This window comes from Tinamus guttatus, unplaced genomic scaffold, assembly GCF_059628265.1.
Source record: "Tinamus guttatus ecotype Peru unplaced genomic scaffold, ASM5962826v1 Tinamus_guttatus_pri_ptg000460l, whole genome shotgun sequence".
In the NCBI taxonomy this organism is placed as follows: Eukaryota; Metazoa; Chordata; class Aves; order Tinamiformes; family Tinamidae; genus Tinamus; species Tinamus guttatus.
The window spans coordinates 103,515-121,073 of NW_028288994.1; the positions used below are offsets into that span (position 1 = coordinate 103,515).

Here is a 17,559-nt window from a genome sequence, read left to right on the forward strand (position 1 = left end):
ACCCGGCCGTGCCCGGGGCACCCTGCTCATTCCCGGGACCCCCGTGCCGGGGGCACGGCACCGTGTCCGTGCCCGGGACACCATGGCCGTGCCTGTCACAGCAGCACCGCGCCGGTGGTGCCAGCGCGCACGGCCCGTGGCCCACGGCAGGGCCACTATTCCTGCTGCTGTTCCACTAGAGCGGCTCCGGCAGGGCCAGTATTCCTGCTGCTTCCCACAGCCGCAGGGCCGGTTTCCGTGTGTCCATCCGTCCGTGTCCATCCATCCGTCCATGCCCCCCGCTGGCCTCTCCCCTCCCCGATCCAGTCCGGAAATCCGTCCCCTCCCGCTGCCAAGGCTCCCCCGGGACCATCCCGTTTCCTGCTTCCCTTTGGGCAGAACAATTCCCGGCCGCCCGCTTGCCCCAGGCCGCTCCCGGCTGGCCTCGTCCTGCCCAGACCCGGGGACACCCCTTTGCCCTCCCAAAAAGAAGCGGCGCCGGGGCCCAGGCGTCCGGGCGGATCCGGACAGGGCTTTCCCAGGGAAGAGGATGCGGGATGAGGTGGGGCTGTCCCCGGGGGCTGCTTGGGAAGCGGGTGGGAAGAGGAAGGAGCCGCTTCCTCTTCCTCAGGCCCGGGGGGCGGGCGGGCGCCCTCCTCGCCCCCGCGGCCACCACCGGCCTCCTTGTGACGCGGGCGCCTCAATGGCCGCCTTGTCCCCGCGCGGCCCCGCGTGACGCCGCCGCCGCCGCCGTGTCCCCCCGCAGGCCGCCCCCCGCAGCGCCATGGCCCCCCGCCCGCTGCCGGCCCTCGCCGCGCTGCTGCTGCTGGCCCTGGGCCCCGCCGCGGCCACCGTCACCACCGCCGCCAGCGCCGCCGCCACGCCGGGCGCCTCGTGGAGCGCCGTGCCCCGCAAAACCGTCCCCTACGCGGGTGAGTACCGCGCACCGTGTCCCCCGCCGTGTCCCCCGCGCCGGGCAGCGCCCACGGCCCTGTGCCACGTTCCTCATCCACGGGCCACGTTGGAGCCCTCCGTCCCCGTCCCTGGGCCATGTTCCCTGTCCTTTTAAGCGTTCTGTGATTCTATGATTCCCCGGTGCTGTGCCAGTGCCTGGCGTGCCTGTCCCTGTGCCATACTCCTTGTCCCTGTGCCATTTCCTCATCCCAGTGCCGGGTCAGTGCCTCATGTCCCTTTGCCACGATCCCTGTCCCCATGCGGTGCCGCAGCCTGTGTCCCCGGTGCCACGCTGTGGCCCTGTCCCCTGCCATGCTGGAGCGCAGTGCCAGCCTCCCGGTGCCATGCCCCGCGTCCCCTGCTGTGCCAGCCCCGGGTCCCTTGTCCCCCAGGCCCTTGGCCATGTCCTGCGGGGCTGGCGCCTCCTCCCGTCAATGGTGCCTTTTTCCCCGGCTCGCGGTGCCCGGGGGCGGGTGGCCGAGGTGGCCGTGTGGGGGGGACTCGGGGACAAAGGGCCCTTTGTGCGTCCCAGAGGGGCCGCCCCCCCCGCCCCACTCGCCGTTAACCCCTCGTCACCCGGCGCCCCTGACGTGTCCCCCGTGTCCCCTCCCCGTGTCCCCCGGCGCGCAGAGCTGCGGGACGCGGCCAAGCGCTTCTCGCGCGGGGGCGTCTCGCACTATGTGACGCTGACGCTGGACGAGGCCGAGGCGCTGCTCTACGTGGGCGCCCGCGAGGCCCTGTTCGCCCTGGCCACCGGCACCGTGGAGCTCAAGGCGGCGGTGAGCGCCAGGGGACGAGGACGGCGGCGGCGGGGACGGCGCCTTCCTCCCCCTGACCCCTCTCCGCTCTCCTCCGCGCAGATCTCCTGGGAGGCACCGCTGGACAAGAAAGCTGAGTGCATCCAGAAGGGGAAAAACAACCAGGTGAGGGCCAGGGCCGGCCTGGGGACAGGGACAGGGGACAGGGGACGGCCACCCCCGCTGACGGAGCCTTTCCCGCCCGCAGACCGACTGCTTCAACTACGTGCGCTTCCTGCAGAGCTACAACAGCTCCCACCTGTACGCGTGCGGCACCTACGCCTTCCAGCCCAAGTGCGCCTACATTGTGAGTGCGGGGACACGGCCACCGCGGCCACCGCGGCCACCGCTCCCACGGCGCCGCCCGGCCCTGCCCGCTGCTCCGTGCGGAGCCGTCGGCCCCGGGTGCTCCCTGCGCTGGGAACACGGCCCAGGGCCGTCGCCCACCTCCACGCGGGCCCTTCGGCCCTGGGGACATCATCGACGGGTGTCCCTGTCCCTGGGAGTGTTGTCCGGGGCTGTCCCCGTCCTCAAGACTGTCACCCCCAGGTGTCCCCATCCCCAGGTGCGTCCGTTCCTAGGAGCATCGTCCTCAGGTGTCCCCGTTCCCAGGGGCATCATCCAGGACTGTCCCTGTCCCCAGGAGCATCCTGCAGGGCTGTCCCAGTTCCCAGGAGTGCTGTCCCCAGGTGTCCTCATCCCGGCAGCATCTCGGGGATGTCCCCGTGCCTGGTTTGGGCCCCGTGGCCACGAGCAGGAGCAGGATCCGAACCCCGTCCCTCGTGCCCCACAGGAGCTCTCCGGCTTCACCCTGGACCGAGTGGCTTTTGAGGACGGCAAAGGGAAGTGTCCCTACGACCCCACCAAGGGACACACGGGCCTCATCGTGGGTAGGTGCCACCCCGGGGCGGCGCCACGGGGCACGGGGGGCTGCGGCTGAGCCCCCCGTTGCCCCGCAGACGGCGAGCTCTACTCGGCCACGTTCAACAACTTCCTGGGCACGGAGCCCGTCATCCTGCGCAACCTGGGCCCGCACTACTCCATGAAGACCGAGTACCTCACGTCGTGGCTCAACGGTGGGCGCTGGGCGCGGGGGCGGGCGCTGGGGCGGGCGCGCGGGGCGGCCACGGCACTACCCGGGCGCCTGTGTCCCCGCAGAGCCGCACTTCGTGGCCTCGGCGTACGTGCAGGAGAGCGCGGCGAGCAGCACGGGCGACGACGACAAGGTCTACTTCTTCTTCAGCGAGCGCGCCGTCGAGTACGACTGCTACGCCGAGCAGGTGGTGGCCCGCGTGGCCCGCGTGTGCAAGGTAGGCGGCGCGGGGACACACGCGCGCGCGGGGGGACGCCGTCGGCCGCGCTGACACCCCGTGCGCGCAGGGCGACGTCGGCGGCGCCCGCACGCTGCAGAAGAAGTGGACCACGTTCCTGAAGGCGCGCCTGGTGTGTGCGGCGCCCGAGCAGCAGCTCCACTTCAACCGCCTGCAGGCCGTGTTCACGCTGCGCGGCGCCCGCTGGCAGGACACCGCCTTCTTCGGCGTCTTCCAGGCGCGCTGGTGAGCGCCCGCGGCGCGCGGCGGGGTGCGGCGCCCCGCGCGGTCCCCCCGGCGGTGCCCCGACGGGCCGTGTCCCCGCAGGGGCGACGTGGACGTGTCGGCCGTGTGCCGCTACCACATCCTGGAGGTCAAGAAGGCCTTCGAGGGGCCCTACAAGGAGTACCGGGAGCAGGCGCAGAAGTGGGGCCGCTACTCGGACGAGGTGCCGAGCCCCCGGCCCGGGGCGGTGAGTGCCGGTGGCAGCAGAGGCCCGCGGTGGCCTGGGCCCCGTGTGACGCTGTCCCGCGTCCCGCAGTGCATCACGGACTGGCACCGGCAGAACGGCTTCGGCAGCTCCCTGGAGCTGCCCGACAACACGCTCAACTTCGCCAAGAAGCACCCGCTCATGGACGAGCCCATCCTGCCGCAGCGGGGGCGCCCGCTGCTGCTCAAGAAGGACGCCAACTTCACGCAGCTCGTGGTGGACCGGGTGCGCGGGCTGGACGGCACCGTCTACGAGGTGCTCTTCATCGGCACGGGTAGGCGCCGCGCGGCCGGGAGCGCCGGGGAGCCGCGGTGCCCGGGCTGACGGTCCCCTGTCCCCGCAGGGGATGGCTGGGTGCACAAGGCGCTCGACCTGGGTGCTCACGTGCACCTCGTGGAGGAGCTGCAGGTCTTCGAGCCGCCGCAGCCCGTGGAGAGTCTGGTCCTGGCCGGGCGCAAGGTGAGCGGCGGCGCCAGAGACCCCGGGGACGGGGCCGGGCTGGCGGGGCCTTCACTGTCCTCCCCCGGCCCCTGCAGAAGCTGCTCTTCGCTGGCTCCCGCTTCCAGGTGGCCCAGCTGCCCCTGGCCGACTGCAGCCGCTACCAGTCGTGCGCGGACTGCGTGCTGGCCCGTGACCCCTACTGCGCCTGGAGCCGCAACAGCAGCCGCTGCGTCCGCGCCCAGGGCCTGGACGGGTAAGCGGCCCCCGGGGCGCCCCCGCCGCGGCGCGGGGCCCCCGTCACCGCTGCGCCTCCTCCCGCAGGTCCCAGCTGGTCCAGGACGTGCTGAGCTCGGACACCCGCGCGTGCGCCCTGCCGCACGTGGCCACGCAAGGTGAGAGCCCGAGGGCGCCGCGGGGCTCGGGGGGGTCCTCACCCTGGGAGGGTCTCCCTGTCTTGGAGAGTCTTCTCCAGCGTGAGAGAAGCCTTTGTGGGGTCTTCTCACCCTGAGGGTCTCTCCCCACGTTGAGGGTCTCTCCCCACCCTGAGGGTCTCTCCCCACGTTGAGGGTCTCTCCCCATCCTGAGGGTCTCTCCCCACCCTGAGGGTCTCTCCCCACGTTGAGGGTCTCTTCTCACCCTGAGGGTCTCTCCCCACATTGAGGGTCTCTCCCCACCCTGAGGGTCTCTCCCCACGTTGCAGGTCTCTTCTCACCCTGAGAGTCTCTCCCCATCCTGAGCATCTCTCCCCACCCTGAGGGTCTCTCCCCACCCTGAGGGTCTCTCCCCACCCAATGGGTTTCTCCCCGTGCTGCCAGCCTCCCAGGCTCGGTGGTGTCTCCCCATCGCACGTGTCCTCTCGCCCGCTGCCGTTGGCCCCAGGGCTCACGGGTCTCCTCTCCGGCAGGCGCCATCCCGCCCAAGAACGTGACGGTGGTGGCGGGCACCGACCTGGTGCTCACGTGCCGCCTGGGCTCCAACCTGGCGCGGGCGCTCTGGACCTTCGAGGGGCGGGCGGTGGCGGCGGAGCAGGCGCTGGTGCTGCGCGACGGGCGCCTGCGCGCGCTCGTGGTGCCGGCCGCGGGCGCCCAGCACAGCGGCACCTACCGCTGCTTCTCGGAGGAGCGGGGCGCGCGCGTCAGCGGCGACGTCTACCGCGTGCGGGTGCTGGCGGGCGCTGGGCTGCCCATGGAGACGCGCGCGCCGCTGCAGCGCCTGGGGCTCGTGTGGGTGGTGGCCGTGTGCCTGGGCGCCCTGTGCCTCGTGCTGGCGCTGGCCGTGCTCTCGCTGTGGCGGCGGCTGCGCGAGGAGCTGGGCAAGGGCACCAAGGCCATCGAGAGCACCCTCGTGTACCCCATCGAGCTGCCCAAGGAGCCGCCCAGCCCGCGCTTCGCGCCCAGCACCGCCTCCGACTCGGACGAGAAGCTCTGGGACCCGGCGAGCTACTACTGCTCGGACGGCTCGCTCAAGATCGTGCCGGGCCACGCGGGCGCCTGCCGCAACGGCGCCGCCGCCGCCGTCTCGCCGCCCAGCGGCATCCCCGGGCAGCCGCTGCACTCGCCCACGCGCATCCACCTGGGCCCGCTGCGCGGCTCCGCGTCCAACGGCTACATCCGGCTGGCGCTGGGCGCCGAGGAGCGCGCGCCGGGCGCCGAGCTGGCCGAGGAGCTGCGGCGCAAGCTGCAGCAGCGCCAGCCGCTGCCCGACTCCAACCCCGAGGAGTCGTCGGTGTGAGGCCACCGCCGCGGGGACCCTGCGTCCCCCCCGGGGACTCCTGTTTTCACTGCCCAAGGACTCTTTTGTTTGGGGTTTTTTTATATAAAACGCCAGCCGCCACTGCCACGAGCGGCGGAGGGGCTGTAAATAGCCCTCCCCTCCTGTCCCGCCTGCCACCCCCCCCATGTCCCCTCCTGTCCCCTGCACGCCACCCGCTCCCCCCACCCCCTTTTGTATAACCCCCCCAGTGTAATTTATTTGTTACTGAAATATATTTATTTGCTGTAAATACCTGAGGATTTTTATATTAATAATAAAAAGGACAACGAAAAGCCAAGTCGGGGGTCGTGTGATGGGGGGCAGCCCGCGCTGGGCGCCCGCGTCTCTCCGTGTCCCCCCCCGCGCCGGGCCGGCCCCGCTGAGCTCATGGAAAAACGCGGCCCGAGCCGCGCTATAAAAGGGCATCGCGGCCGCGTTCCCAGGCTGGGGGGGGCCGCGGGCCGCCACCACCGCCCCGGACGCCTGGGCCCCGCTGGGCTGGGGGGGGTCCCCAGGGAGGTGGCCCAGGCCCGAGCCGGGAAGCGGCGCCCGGTTTTCCCAGGCTGGGAGCGGGGCCCGGGGCCAGCGGGGGGCGGCCCGGGTTGGGGAGGGGACGGGACGGCGACACCCCGGGCATGGCGGGGCGGGGCCCGGACGCCTGGGCCCCCCCGCGGCCGTGGGGGAGGGAGGGGGCAGGACCGCGCGGGGCAGCGCGGGGGCGCGGCGGTGGGCGGGGCCATGGTGGGAGGTGGGGCCGCGGCCACAGTGGGCGGGGCGTCAGCGCGCGTGCGCACTAGCGCAGCTCAGCCCGGCGCCGCTCGGCTCCACTCGACACAGCTCGGTTGAACTCGGCACCGCTCGGCTCCACTCGACACAGCTCGGTTGAACTCGGCACCGCTCGGCTCCACTCGACACAGCTCGGTTGAACTCGGCACCGCTCGGCTCATCCCGGCTCGGCCCGGCCCGCTCCGGTCCCGCCATGGCGGGCTCGGGCGGCCCGTGCTGCCCGCCGCGGGCGGCCGTGCCCAGCGTGCACCAGAGCCTGCCCGAGATGGACTTCGAGCGCGGTGCGGGCGCGGGGCCGGGGCGGGCGCGGCGGGGCCCGGGCTCCGTCCCGCCTCTCACCGCGCCCCGCGCGCCCGCAGGGATCTGGTCGGCGGCGCGCGACGGCGACGAGCGGCGGGTGCTGCAGCTGCTGGAGCGGCGCGGGGAGCCCAGCGAGCCCGACCTGGCGGGGTACACGGCCCTGGTACGGGGCGGGGGTGGTGGGGCGGCGGGCCGGGCTCCCCCCCGGCGGCCCCCTGCCCACGCGCGCCGCTGTCCCCGCGTGTCCCGCAGCACTACGCGAGCCGCAACGGGCACGAGGCCGTGTGCCGGCTGCTGCTGCAGCGCGGCGCCCGCTGCGACGCCCGCACGCCCGGCGGCGCCACCGCGCTGCACCGCGCCAGCTACTGCGGCCACGTGGCCGTGGCGAGGCTGCTGCTGGCGCACGGCGCCGACCCCGCCATCGCCGACGACGACGGCCACACCAGCCTGCACAAGGTGGGCGCTGGGGACGGCGACGCGGCGGCGGCGGCGACGCGCGTGGCTCACGGCCCCGCTCCGTGTCGCCCGCAGGCGGCCGCGCGCGGCCACCGCGAGCTCTGCGCCCTGCTGCTGCAGCACAGCCCCGCGCTGGCGGCCGCCCGCGACGCCCGCGGCCGGCGGCCCTGCGACGTGGCCGAGCCCGCGCTCCGCGACCTGCTGGGCACGTGACGGCGGCAAACGGCGAGCGCCGCGGGACGCCGCGCGGGACAACACGGCTCTGCTGCCTCCCGTGCTCGTGTCCGCCTCTGTGTCCCCTCTGCGCCGGCTGCGGCCACCCGCGCCGAGCTGGGGCCATGGGGACAGTCACTGCGGTGCGCCCCGCACCCGGGGGCGATTCCAGGCGGTAACGCCGGCCCTGCAGCCGGGTTCGTGGGCAGAGCCGAGGCTGCAGCAGCTCTGCGGCGCCCAAGCCAAGCGCGGGGACATTCTGGGTGCTTGGTGACGTGGATACAGTGACAAGAGGGGGGTCTCGGCGGGGAGGGGCTGGCCCCGTGGCAGGTACCTCCGGGGTGCGAGTGTCCCAGCTCCTTCGCTCCTGCAGAGGTGACAGCTGCCAGCCGGGAACCCCCGTGGGGCCCGGGGCACCGGGCAGCGCTCCCCGGGGCTGCACGGGGCTCCCGGCTCCTTTTGCAGCCCTGCGCCCGCCCGAAGCCCGCGCGGCGGCCGGGGGACGCTCCCGTGCCCCAGCTCACACGGCAGCCGCCCCGTCCTCGCGCGGGGCGCAGCTGAGAGCTCCAGGACCGGCCCGCGGCTCCCCACGGCGCCGCCCCGCGCACGCGCTGCGGCTCTGACCCTTCCTCTCGGCTTTGCCTGTAGCGGGGAACACCGAGCGGCCCCGGTTTAACCGCGGGGGAGCAGCACCGGGAACGGCCCGGTGCCTCCCGCTCCCCCGTGCAGCGACGCCGCGACGGGCCCCGTCGGCTGCCCCTAACGGCGACCACCCGCCCCGCCGCGCTTCGCCCCGCCTCCCCTGCCCGCCCCGCAGCCAATCCGCGGCCGTCGCCTCCTCGTGCCGCCGCCGCGGCCAATCGGCGGCCTCATCGCCTCACGCTTCCGAGCCAACCTAGGACTGATACGCGCATCGCCCCGCCGCCAATCAAGACCCGCTGCCCCTCCCCCGTGGCCAATCAGCGGCCGCCACTCCCCTAGCGGGGGCGGGACCTCAGCGTTGGGCGGGAGGCTGCGCCGCGCTGTAAACAACACGGCGGGGGCGGATTTAAAGGGGCCGCAGAGAGCGGGGCGGGGGCGCGGAGGGAAGCACGGAGCAGGCCGAGATACAGATATAGACTTTTATTACCCCCTTGGAAAGGGAAAAAAAATTAAAATAAATTCCATATTTGGTTGAGCAAAAAGATCATGGCTTGGGGGGGGAAAGCAAGCGCGGGGGGGAGTGCGAGAGGTGCCGTCCTCCCCCTGCCGCCGGGCAAAACCCCCGCTGCCATCCCCCAAAACATACAAATCGACCCCAAAATAAATAGTGGTGCCCCCGCCCCATCCCCCCTTGCATAGAAAGAAGATTTAATGAAAAGGGCTTTTCTTCTGTCTCCAATCGGGTTTATTATTATTTCTAGCACCGCCCCCCCCACCCCGCCGAGGCTCTAGGACCTGATCGTCGAGACACGATTAACAAAAATAATTAACCTTCTCCCAATAACTTACAGCGTCACCCGGGGAACCTTGTGCTTTGACGGGGTGGGATGGGGCGGGGGGACACGGACACCAGCTCCGGAGAGGAGGCCGCGAGCGGGCGCCATAGGAGGAGGAAGAGGAGGGCCGGGGAGGAAGGCCGGGCAGCCGAGCTCCCCGGGACCCCCCCGGCTCCCGCTGTGGCGAACGCGGAGGGGGGGACACGGAGATGGGGACCCCCCCGCTCTGCCGTACAACTTTGGTCACTAGCTTGGTGCCGGCTGGAGGGGGGATCCACGGGGACCCCCCCGCCGCCCCCGTGCCCGCCGCCACGGCCAGCACTCCCTGAGACACCCCCTGCCGCCGCCGCCTCCCGGCACCGGGAGGGCTCCAGACGGGGCCGGCTCCGCAGCCCCGAGAGCGGCGCCGCATCCCGGCCCCCTCCGCGCATCTCCGTGGCAAAACGCGCTTGTCCCCATCGCGTCCCCCCCGCCTGCAGGTGGCCCCGGCGCATCCCGGGCCAGCGGGACGGGAAGGGGGACGGCGGGAAGGTGGCACACGGGCGGCTGATATTCCCGGGACCGGGCTGCATCCTGGGAGAGAGGGCGTCGAGCAGGAGCCCAAGGCTCTCCTGGCACCGTCACACGCGGCGTTCCCCAAAGTCGTCCCCGAGGGAGCACGAGGGCCGTCGTGGGCAGCCCGTCCCGGCCGCCGCGCGGGGAGAAGCGACGTGCGAGAACTGGAGGCTCCCTGAGCCGAGCGCACGGCGGCCGCGGGCCGAGCGCGCCGCCTCCTCCCCGCACGGGCCTCTCGCCGAGCGCGGCCCGCGGCGGCTCCGGCAGCGTTCGTTTAAATAAAAAGCCAGTTTCAAAACAGCAGCAAAACCGGGCTCCCTTTGTAACCGTGCCGCGGCTCCCTCCATCCGCGCCCGGGCCGGGGCGCTGCTCCGGCGGCTCTCGGCACCGCGGCGGCTCCGGCGCCCGCGGCGGGAGCGCGGGCGATGGCGGGAGGAAGGATTCCCTTTCCGTGTGGCGCGGCGCCGCCGACCCGTATCCGCTCCGCGGCCTGCGGGCTGCTGTCCCCCCACCGCGGCACGCGGAGCGTTTCGTACGGGGAAGGGTCCCTAAAGAGAAAAGCTACAGGGGGGACGCACACGTCCCCTCACCTGGGTGCCGAGCGGCCTCCGAGCGCGGCCCCAGCGGCGCCGGGGTCAGATGGAGTTTTCCAGGGAGCTGTGGTTGCTCCTGCGGCTCAGGCAGTTCCTCTCATTCAGGAGACTGGTGGTCTCGTCCGTGCTCGAGGGCTCCGGCTTCTCCGGCACGCCGCTTTCCACTTTGGAAGTGCCGCTGTCCGGCGACTGGGGGCAACTGTCCATGCGGGAGGCCAGGAGGCCGTTCTGGTACTCCTGCCGCGTGATCTGCGGCGGGACGCGGCGCGTTAGGAGGCCCCGGCGCCGCGGGCCCGCGCGCCTGCCGCCAGCCCCGTGCTCACCTTGACGAACTGCAGGTCGGTGAGCGCTCGCACGCTGAAGTCGGCCACGTACTGGGCCCCGGCGCCCACGTTGAGCTGGTTGTTGCTGCCGCTCGCCGGGGACGACGCGGACTCGGAGCGCTCGTGGCAGCTCAGTGAGGCCGAGCGGTTGAGGCCGCTCATGTGGGAGGGCGAGCGGATCTCTGCGGAGACAGCGCGGGGGCGGTGAGCGGCGCTGCCGGCGCCTCGCAGACACCGTCCCCTCCCGGGCGCGGGCTGAGGCCTGGCCGCTCGCTGCACGTGTGCCCGCAAGGCCGTGAGGCGCCGCTCACCGCCCTTGGCACCGGCTGGGCGCGTGGCGCACGATGCCCGCAGGTTCCTGGCTCTTGGTTGGGTCCGGGAGGCGCCAAGCCCCAGGAGAGGCGGCTCTGGAGTGGGAATTGGAGCCCCGTCCCATGGGGACGCAGAGCCCAGCACCCCCATGCCCTCCACAGCCGAGCCTGGCGCACCCGGTGCTGCCACCACCCGTGGTCACCGCGCGGCACGGCGGGACCCTCCTCCAGGGGATGGCACCCGCCTGGCGCGGGGCTGGGGTTGCAGTGCGGGTAAGGGGGCTGGGGTGGCACGGTGAGGGGCTCGGAAAGCCGCGGGGGGACACAGGAGCCACGCGGCACCACGAGGAGGGACAGGAGCGGCCGGCACCCGCGGCAGCTCCAGAGAAACCGCAGGCACCAAAAGCGCCTGGACACGGGGCAAGAAAAACACCCGGGGCAACATCCCGGCACACGGATCCTCCGCGGGGCCGGATGAGCCTGTGACGAGCGGAGGTGGCCCCGGTGCCGCGTCGACGGGGCCGAGGTGGCACGAGGATGCCCAGGGGGCAACGCGGTCCCGGAGGGCAGGCTCCGGGCGCGGATGGATCCCGGCTGCGGCTTACGCGCGGAGTCGCGGCCAGGACCTGCTTACCCGGTGCCGGCGGGGGGCTCAGGGCCATCACCCCGTAGTAGGAGAAGGCTCCGGCCTCAAACTTCATGCTCTCCTTGCCGGCCTCCACCTCCACCTTGCCCTGCGAGGGAGAGACGGGCTCAGGGAGGCCCCGCGGCGCCCGCCGGCGCCCGGGCCCAGCCCCGCTACCTGCAGGATGAGGATGAAGTAGTCGGCCGCCTTGTTCTTGGTGTAGAGGAAGTGGCGGGGGGACTTCTTGTTCTCCTCGTCGAACTTCAGCTCCTGGATGACGTCCGAGTACTTGAGCAGCCGCAGCAGGATCTTCTCCGAGATGAAGTTGGGGGTGAAGAGCGTCACCTCTGCGAACGAGAGGGGAAGGGCTCAGAGCTTTGGGCCGCCCAGCCTTCCTCCCCCTCCTCTCCCTCCAGCTGTATGGACCGCCGGCACGGGAACAGTGCATGTGCCAGGACCCTTGTCCCACCACATTGCACCCTACGTGAGCTGGGATCCCACCAGCACCTCCCCGAGCCAGAAGGCCGGAGTCTCCATGGACACAGAGAGCCCAGCGCGGCCAGCTCCAGGACACGGGGTGACAGGGACACAAACCAGCGAGGGGACAGGACTGTCCTGGAGAGCTGCTGGCAGCCCCGGCCCTTCTCATCTCCGGCATTCGGAGCCCCGTTCCCCCGGACTCACCGGTGGAGAGGAAGCGGTGGGCGGCCAGCAGCAGCTGCGGGGAGATCTTCACCTTGAGCTCGTTGACGGGGTCCTTGAAGGCCGAGAAGTCCCGCTTGTTCTTCTGGTTGCCCACGCGCTTGCGGTTGCGGTTGTCGGCTGTCGGGAGCGGGCGTCAGCCGTGGCCGAGCCAGAGCCGGCTCCCGCCCGGCCCCGGGGCGCCCGCGACCTACTGTACATGTCCGACTCGTCCAGGATCTCCGACTTGATGATCTCCTCGATGACGTCCTCCAGCGTCACCAGCCCCAGCACCTCGTAGAAAGGGTCCCCCTCGCCCTCGTTGTTCACCTTCTGCACGATGGCCAGGTGGGACTTCCCTGCGGACGCACACGCGGATGAGGGGTCATTCCAGGTCATCTGGCACCCCCAGTGCACAGGGAAAGGACCCTGCACCCAAGGGTGCCTCTGGCACCAAGCACCCGGCCCTTCCCTTGCTGGGATTTGCCCATCCAGGTGCTCCAGGCGGCCGATCCCACCGTTCCCTGCTCCTCCCCAGGGCAGGAAACAACAGAAGAGTGAAAATCCAAACGAGCCCCTGGGCTGGGTCGTTATTCCCGGTGCAATGACGGTCATTAAGGCCGTAACTGGATTCCCCAGCCCTTCCCGCGGGCGCGGGGCTTCCGCATTCCCACCGGGCTCAGCCAGGGCCTTTTCCAGCCCGTGCGGCTCCCGTCCCAGCCGGCGGCTCTGCCAAGCTGACCCGGGCTGTCCTGTCCGGGTGGAAAACGCTCCGGATGCCAGGTGCTGCGGCCCGATCCCAGAGCCAAAACATCCGGGAAGGGGAGCCAAGGGCGGCCAGTGCCTCGCGCATGGCCTGGTGTCACCCTCGTCCCGGGTTCGGGAACGCCGCGGAGCCGTCGGCGTCGGAAAAGGCGCGTCCTGCTGCAAGGCGCAGCTCTGCTTCCAGCGCCCGGAGGTGCTGGAGAACCGGAGCGGCCGCCTTCCCGCGGAAACCGCGAGGCGCCGGCCGGACCAGTATCCTTGGCCCGGGGAAACCGAGGCGTAAGAGGAGGTGACATTCCCTCCCGGACACACGGGCATCGCGGGCCGCATTTGATGGAGCCATCCCGCTTGCTCCTGCCTAATAGGAATTGCAGCCGGGGGAAAAGGGGGAAGCGGGACCTGGAGTTTGGCAGCCCCCCATTCCGCACCCAGCTCCCACGCGGGGACGTTCCCGCTGTCCCAGGGCTCGCTGGCCGCAGGAAAAGGCGCTGGGAAAGGCACCGGCTTTCCTCGGCTCCGCTCTGGAGGCAACAGGGCTTCTCCTCTCCCTGTCCTGCCGAAGAGGGGAGAGGCGCCGGGATCGGCTGCGGAGCCGGCCCGGAGCGGCCCGGATGAGTCAGGGTCGGCGCCAGGGCTGAGCCCGTGGGAGCGGCCGAGCAAACACGACGGGAACGGAACCGGGGCCGAGGCCGGAGCAAAGGGCGTCCGCCAGCCCGGCCCGGCGCGGATCCCAGGAAGCGCCGGGACGAGCGCACGGAGCTCGCGGCTGGCCCGGAGCAGCGGCGCCAGCTCCCGTAGCCAAAGCTCAGCTCTCCTTGGGGACACGGTGGTCCCCATGTCACCAGCAACGCGGGGGGAGCCGCTTCCGACCGTCCGGGGGGTGTCCATGGCCAAACTCCGCACCGGGTGGTTGGGATGCTCCGGGGTAGCTTGGGGCATGCACGAGGAGGAGCGGGGTGATCTGGGGGCTCCTCCACGGTTTCTGTGCTGGAATCCCGGCCGCCTTTCCCGCACAGAGCTCATCCCGTGCCAGAGGTGAGGCCGATCGAGGCCAAGGACCTCCCGTCTCCGGACACAACCCGACCCAATCCGTGCAGTCCCATCCGAGGCCTCAGCACGGCACGGAGAGAGCTTTAAATCCCTGCACGAGGATCCATCGGAGGAAAAGCCGGCGCCGGCAGCTGCCGTAGCTCCAGCTCCGGCAGCATAGGGAGAACAGGATTCTGGAGCGTTGGGTTTTTGGGAAATGGGACAGGATGAAGCTCCGGGCCAGCGGCAGCGCGTTTTCCTTCTGCCGCTTGGGGTGGAATCCTTGGAGCAGAGCAAGACGGGTGAATCCAAAAGCTTTTGCCAAGAAGGTTTTCATGGATTGGGAATGAAGGGCAGAGGCTTCCAGGTGAGGAGATCCCACCACAAACAGGGGTGCCCTGCTCTCCGGCAGCATCATCCCCACACCAGAATTCGGGACCAGCTCGGGACAGGACCGTCGGAAAAGCGCTGGGAAGACAGAGGCTGTGCAGGGAGGCCACGGCACCAGCTCCCACCTCTTGGCCGGGCTTGGCCCTACCAGGTCCCTCCCAAATCCTCGCTGAGCTCCAGCTCCGGCTGCGGGAGGAAGCCCCAGGCCTCCTAAATCCGAGCAACAGGCGTTTTTTCTTGGCTGGAACCGCCCATTCCAGCCTGGAAAACACCCCTGGATCCAAGGGTTACCAGCAGGGCCGGCCTCAGCCTTCCCTCAAGCCCCTGCAGCGGCGGGGCCGGAGCTTCCGGGCAAGCACAGCGGAGACGCCGGGATGCGCGTGGCCGAGGCCCCGCACCGGGTTACTTATCCCATGCCGGAGCTCGGGATGCGGCCCGGGAGACCAGGAAGGGCAGCGCGGTGTCCCCGTGGCTCCGGCTTCCCCCTGGCTTTCGGCACGGCCTTGTCAAAGCCCGCGGGATGCAGCCGTTCCGAGCGGGACCGACGCCGGGAGCTGGCACCGGGGCTCTGCCCGCCGCCGGGGGCGCAAAAACCCCGGCGGGAGCGGAAAAACCCCGGCAGGGCGTAAAAACCCCGGCGCTTCCAACGCCGCTTCCGGGTAAACACGGGCGGCCTGCGCTCCCGGCGACGCCGCGCAGGGAAGGAACCTCCCCTCCAGCCGGCGGCAACGGGCTCCCCGCCGGATCCCGGGTTTTCGGTGCTGGAAGCACCGTCACTGGGGCCGGATCGGCATTCCCAGTGCCTGGGAAGGGCCCAGAGGAGGGAGCAACGCTGGAGCAATTTGCCAGGAGCCATTCAAGGGCCTCCGGGGCTGCACAACAGGAGCAAGAAGCAAATGAGCAGCTCGGAGTGGCAAAACAGCCCGCTCCGTCCCCTTCCCGTCCTCTGGAAGCTCGGCCCGGTGCAGGCAGCAAGCGGAGCCGCTGCCCCAGCTCCAGCCCGTTCCCGGCTGTCCGACGCCTCCACATCCCAACACCCGGAGGCGGCAGAGCCCTGGAGTTTTGCTCCCGGCATCCGTGGCGCGTTAGGAGCCTCCCGGAGCGAAGGAGCCGCGGTGGAAGCAAGCGGAGGCCCGGCCGGCGCGGAGCGGCGCCCACCCGTGCCCATCTCACCCTTTTTGAACTCCTCCAGCATGGCATCCAGCTTGGTGTCGTGGAAGACGACGTGCACGGGTGGTTGTAGAACTTGGTGATGGTCTTGAGCGGGGTGCAGTCATCGGGGTCGACGAAGGCCAGGTCCTTGACGTAGAGGATGTCCATGATGTTGGAGCGCTCGTCCTCGTAGACGGGGATGCGGGTGAAGCCGCTCTCCATGATCTCCGACATGGTGTTGAAGTCCAGGATGGCGTCGCTGTTGATCATGAAGCAGTTGTGCAGGGGGGTCATCACGTCCTCCACCGTCTTGGTCCGCAGCTCCAGGGCGCCCTGGATCATGTTGAGCTCCTCCCGCACCAGGTCGTTGTAGGGCTCCGTCACCTTCAGCATCTCCACCAGCTTCTCGCGGTTGTAGACGGTGCCGATCTCCTGCCCCAGGATGCAGTCGAGCAGCTTGCTGATGGGGAACGAGAGGGGGAAGGTGACCAGCATGAAGAACTTGGTGACCAGGATGGTGTTGGCGCCCACGGCAAGACCGTGGCGCGAGCAGAGCGCCTGCGGCATGATCTCGCCGAAGATGACGATGCCGATGGTGGAGGCCACGACAGCGCCGAAGCCGGAGCCGATGAGGTCGTCGAGGAGGATGGTGAGGGTGGTGTTGACCAGCACGTTGCCCAGCAGCAGCGAGCAGAGCAGGTAGTTGCCCTTGCGGCGGATGGGCTCGATCTTGCGCGCGTAGCGCTTCTCCTTGTCGGTGCCGCAGTTCTGCACGATGCGCAGCTCCATGGGTCGAGGGCCATGAGGCCCAGGTTGAGCCGCTGAACATGCCCGAGAGCACGAGCAGGGCCCCGATGAGGATCACCTGCAGCCACAGCGGCAGCAGCGACTTCTTCTCCTCCAGCACCACGATGCGCCCGTCGGCGCCCTGGTGCGGCAGCCAGGGCTGGCCGGCCGCCGCTGCGTGCACAGCACGTACGTCTTGGCCTGCTCGTCCTTGCGCAGCGGCTGCACGCGCACGCGCAGCAGCGCCGACGTGTTGCGGGCCTCGGCGGGGCCCGGTTGCACCACGAGGTCCTGCGAGCGCTCGGGGCAGGCGTCGCGGGCGGCCGAGGCGTTGCCGGCGGCGTCGCCGTCGCGCCGCACCTCGGCGAAGGCCACGCGCTCGTCCGTGCGCGGGCCCAGCCCCAGCCCGTAGAGCCGCAGCAGCAGCTCGCTGCCCTCCGTGACACGGATGGGCCCGCGCACCGGCTCGCCCGGCGCCGGCTTCGTGCTCTCCTCCAGCCGCATGCCCAGGATCACGCTGTCCCCCGCCGCCGCCGCCGCCGCCGTCACGGCGCCGCGGGGCAGCGCCAGCAGCAGCAGCAGCGGCGGGAGCAGCGGCGGGGAGGCCGCGCCGCCGCCGCTCGCAGGGTCGGGGCCGGCCCCGCGCCGCCGCCCGCCGCCGCCGCCGCCGCCCGGCGCCATGTTAGCGTCTGGCGGGCGCCGCGCGCACTAGCGGCCCGCGGCCGCGCGGGGCCGCGTCACCCGCCGCGGACACGCCCCCTGCCACCGCCTGGTCACGCCCCCTGCCGCCTGGACACGCCCCCCTGCCGCCTGGACACGCCCTCCCGCCCACAGGACACGCCCCCACCCGCCGCCTGGACACGCCTCCGCCGCCGCCTGGACACGCCCCCCCGCCGCCGCGCGTCACCTGCCGCCGCGGCCGCTCGCCCCTGCGCCGTGGACAACGCCCCTTTCGCTTTCGGAACACGCCCCCTACGCCAGACACGCCTCGCCCCTCCGGGACAAGCCCCCTCCGCTCGTCACGCGTTTGGACACGCCCCCTCCTCCAGGACACGCCCCCACCTGTCTTAAAGGGGCCGCGCGGAAGAGGACGGAGTGGAGGCTGTTAGAGGAGGCGGCGGTGGGGGAGTGTTGGATGGTCCGTGGCTCGGGTGTCGTTGGCACACGGTGTCCCCTGAGAGGTGCAGCACCTAGAGGGTGGCCCCTTGGTGTCACCTAGCTGGGGGTGGCACTTGGGTGGCGCCTTGGCAGCAGTTGGGTCTGGCTGCTAGGGGGCGTTGGGGTCGTAAGCGGTGGCCCTGGCCCCGGCTGGCACTTGGGGATGGGACTTGAGTGTCTCTTGGGTGTCTCCTAGAGATGAGGAGTGGCACCTGGGTGTCCCTTGGGAGGGGTA

The 17,559-nt window shown here is 71.2% G+C and overlaps 3 protein-coding genes across 3 annotated transcripts; 2 read left to right on the forward strand and 1 right to left on the reverse strand.

Annotated features, from left to right (window-relative positions):
- Nucleotides 1-748: 748 nt before the first annotated feature.
- Nucleotides 749-5,708, forward strand: SEMA4C (semaphorin 4C). Its single transcript, XM_088532588.1, has 14 exons — nt 749-911; nt 1,564-1,712; nt 1,794-1,856; nt 1,939-2,037; nt 2,524-2,620; nt 2,690-2,806; nt 2,889-3,040; nt 3,111-3,286; nt 3,368-3,512; nt 3,582-3,804; nt 3,874-3,989; nt 4,067-4,224; nt 4,293-4,363; nt 4,876-5,708. The coding sequence occupies exons 1-14, from the start codon at nt 764-766 to the stop codon at nt 5,700-5,702; spliced, it is 2,541 nt and encodes an 846-aa protein (XP_088388714.1). The 5' UTR covers nt 749-763; the 3' UTR covers nt 5,703-5,708.
- Nucleotides 5,709-6,683: 975 nt separating this feature from the next.
- On the forward strand, nt 6,684-7,478 carry ANKRD39 (ankyrin repeat domain 39). The gene is made up of 4 exons (XM_088532589.1): nt 6,684-6,790; nt 6,869-6,972; nt 7,062-7,265; nt 7,341-7,478. Exons 1-4 carry the CDS (start codon nt 6,703-6,705, stop codon nt 7,476-7,478), a joined length of 534 nt encoding a protein of 177 aa, XP_088388715.1. The 5' UTR covers nt 6,684-6,702.
- Nucleotides 7,479-10,145: 2,667 nt separating this feature from the next.
- CNNM4 (cyclin and CBS domain divalent metal cation transport mediator 4) lies at nt 10,146-16,857 on the reverse strand. Its single transcript, XM_088532590.1, is given in 11 exon segments — nt 10,146-10,353; nt 10,428-10,609; nt 11,373-11,472; nt 11,541-11,710; nt 12,048-12,185; nt 12,260-12,403; nt 15,402-15,458; nt 15,461-16,168; nt 16,171-16,197; nt 16,200-16,337; nt 16,340-16,857. Coding segments are annotated over 11 exon segments (2,379 nt in total). The 5' UTR covers nt 16,848-16,857; the 3' UTR covers nt 10,146.
- Between the last annotated feature and the right edge of the window lie 702 nt (nt 16,858-17,559).

What these genes read in the sequence shown, in the direction of transcription:
- SEMA4C (XM_088532588.1), top strand. Translation starts at nt 764, where the DNA reads ATGGCCCCCCGCCCGCTGCCGGCCCTCGCCGCGCTGCTGCTGCTGGCC. An exon ending in CCTCACGTCGTGGCTCAACG is followed by an intron (nt 2,807 to 2,888) that starts GTGGGCGCTGGG and finishes GTGTCCCCGCAG; the next exon opens with AGCCGCACTTCGTGGCCTCG. An exon ending in CGAGCCCCCGGCCCGGGGCG is followed by an intron (nt 3,513 to 3,581) that starts GTGAGTGCCGGT and finishes CGCGTCCCGCAG; the next exon opens with TGCATCACGGACTGGCACCG.
- ANKRD39 (XM_088532589.1), top strand. Translation starts at nt 6,703, where the DNA reads ATGGCGGGCTCGGGCGGCCCGTGCTGCCCGCCGCGGGCGGCCGTGCCC. An exon ending in CGAGATGGACTTCGAGCGCG is followed by an intron (nt 6,791 to 6,868) that starts GTGCGGGCGCGG and finishes GCGCGCCCGCAG; the next exon opens with GGATCTGGTCGGCGGCGCGC. An exon ending in GCCACACCAGCCTGCACAAG is followed by an intron (nt 7,266 to 7,340) that starts GTGGGCGCTGGG and finishes TGTCGCCCGCAG; the next exon opens with GCGGCCGCGCGCGGCCACCG.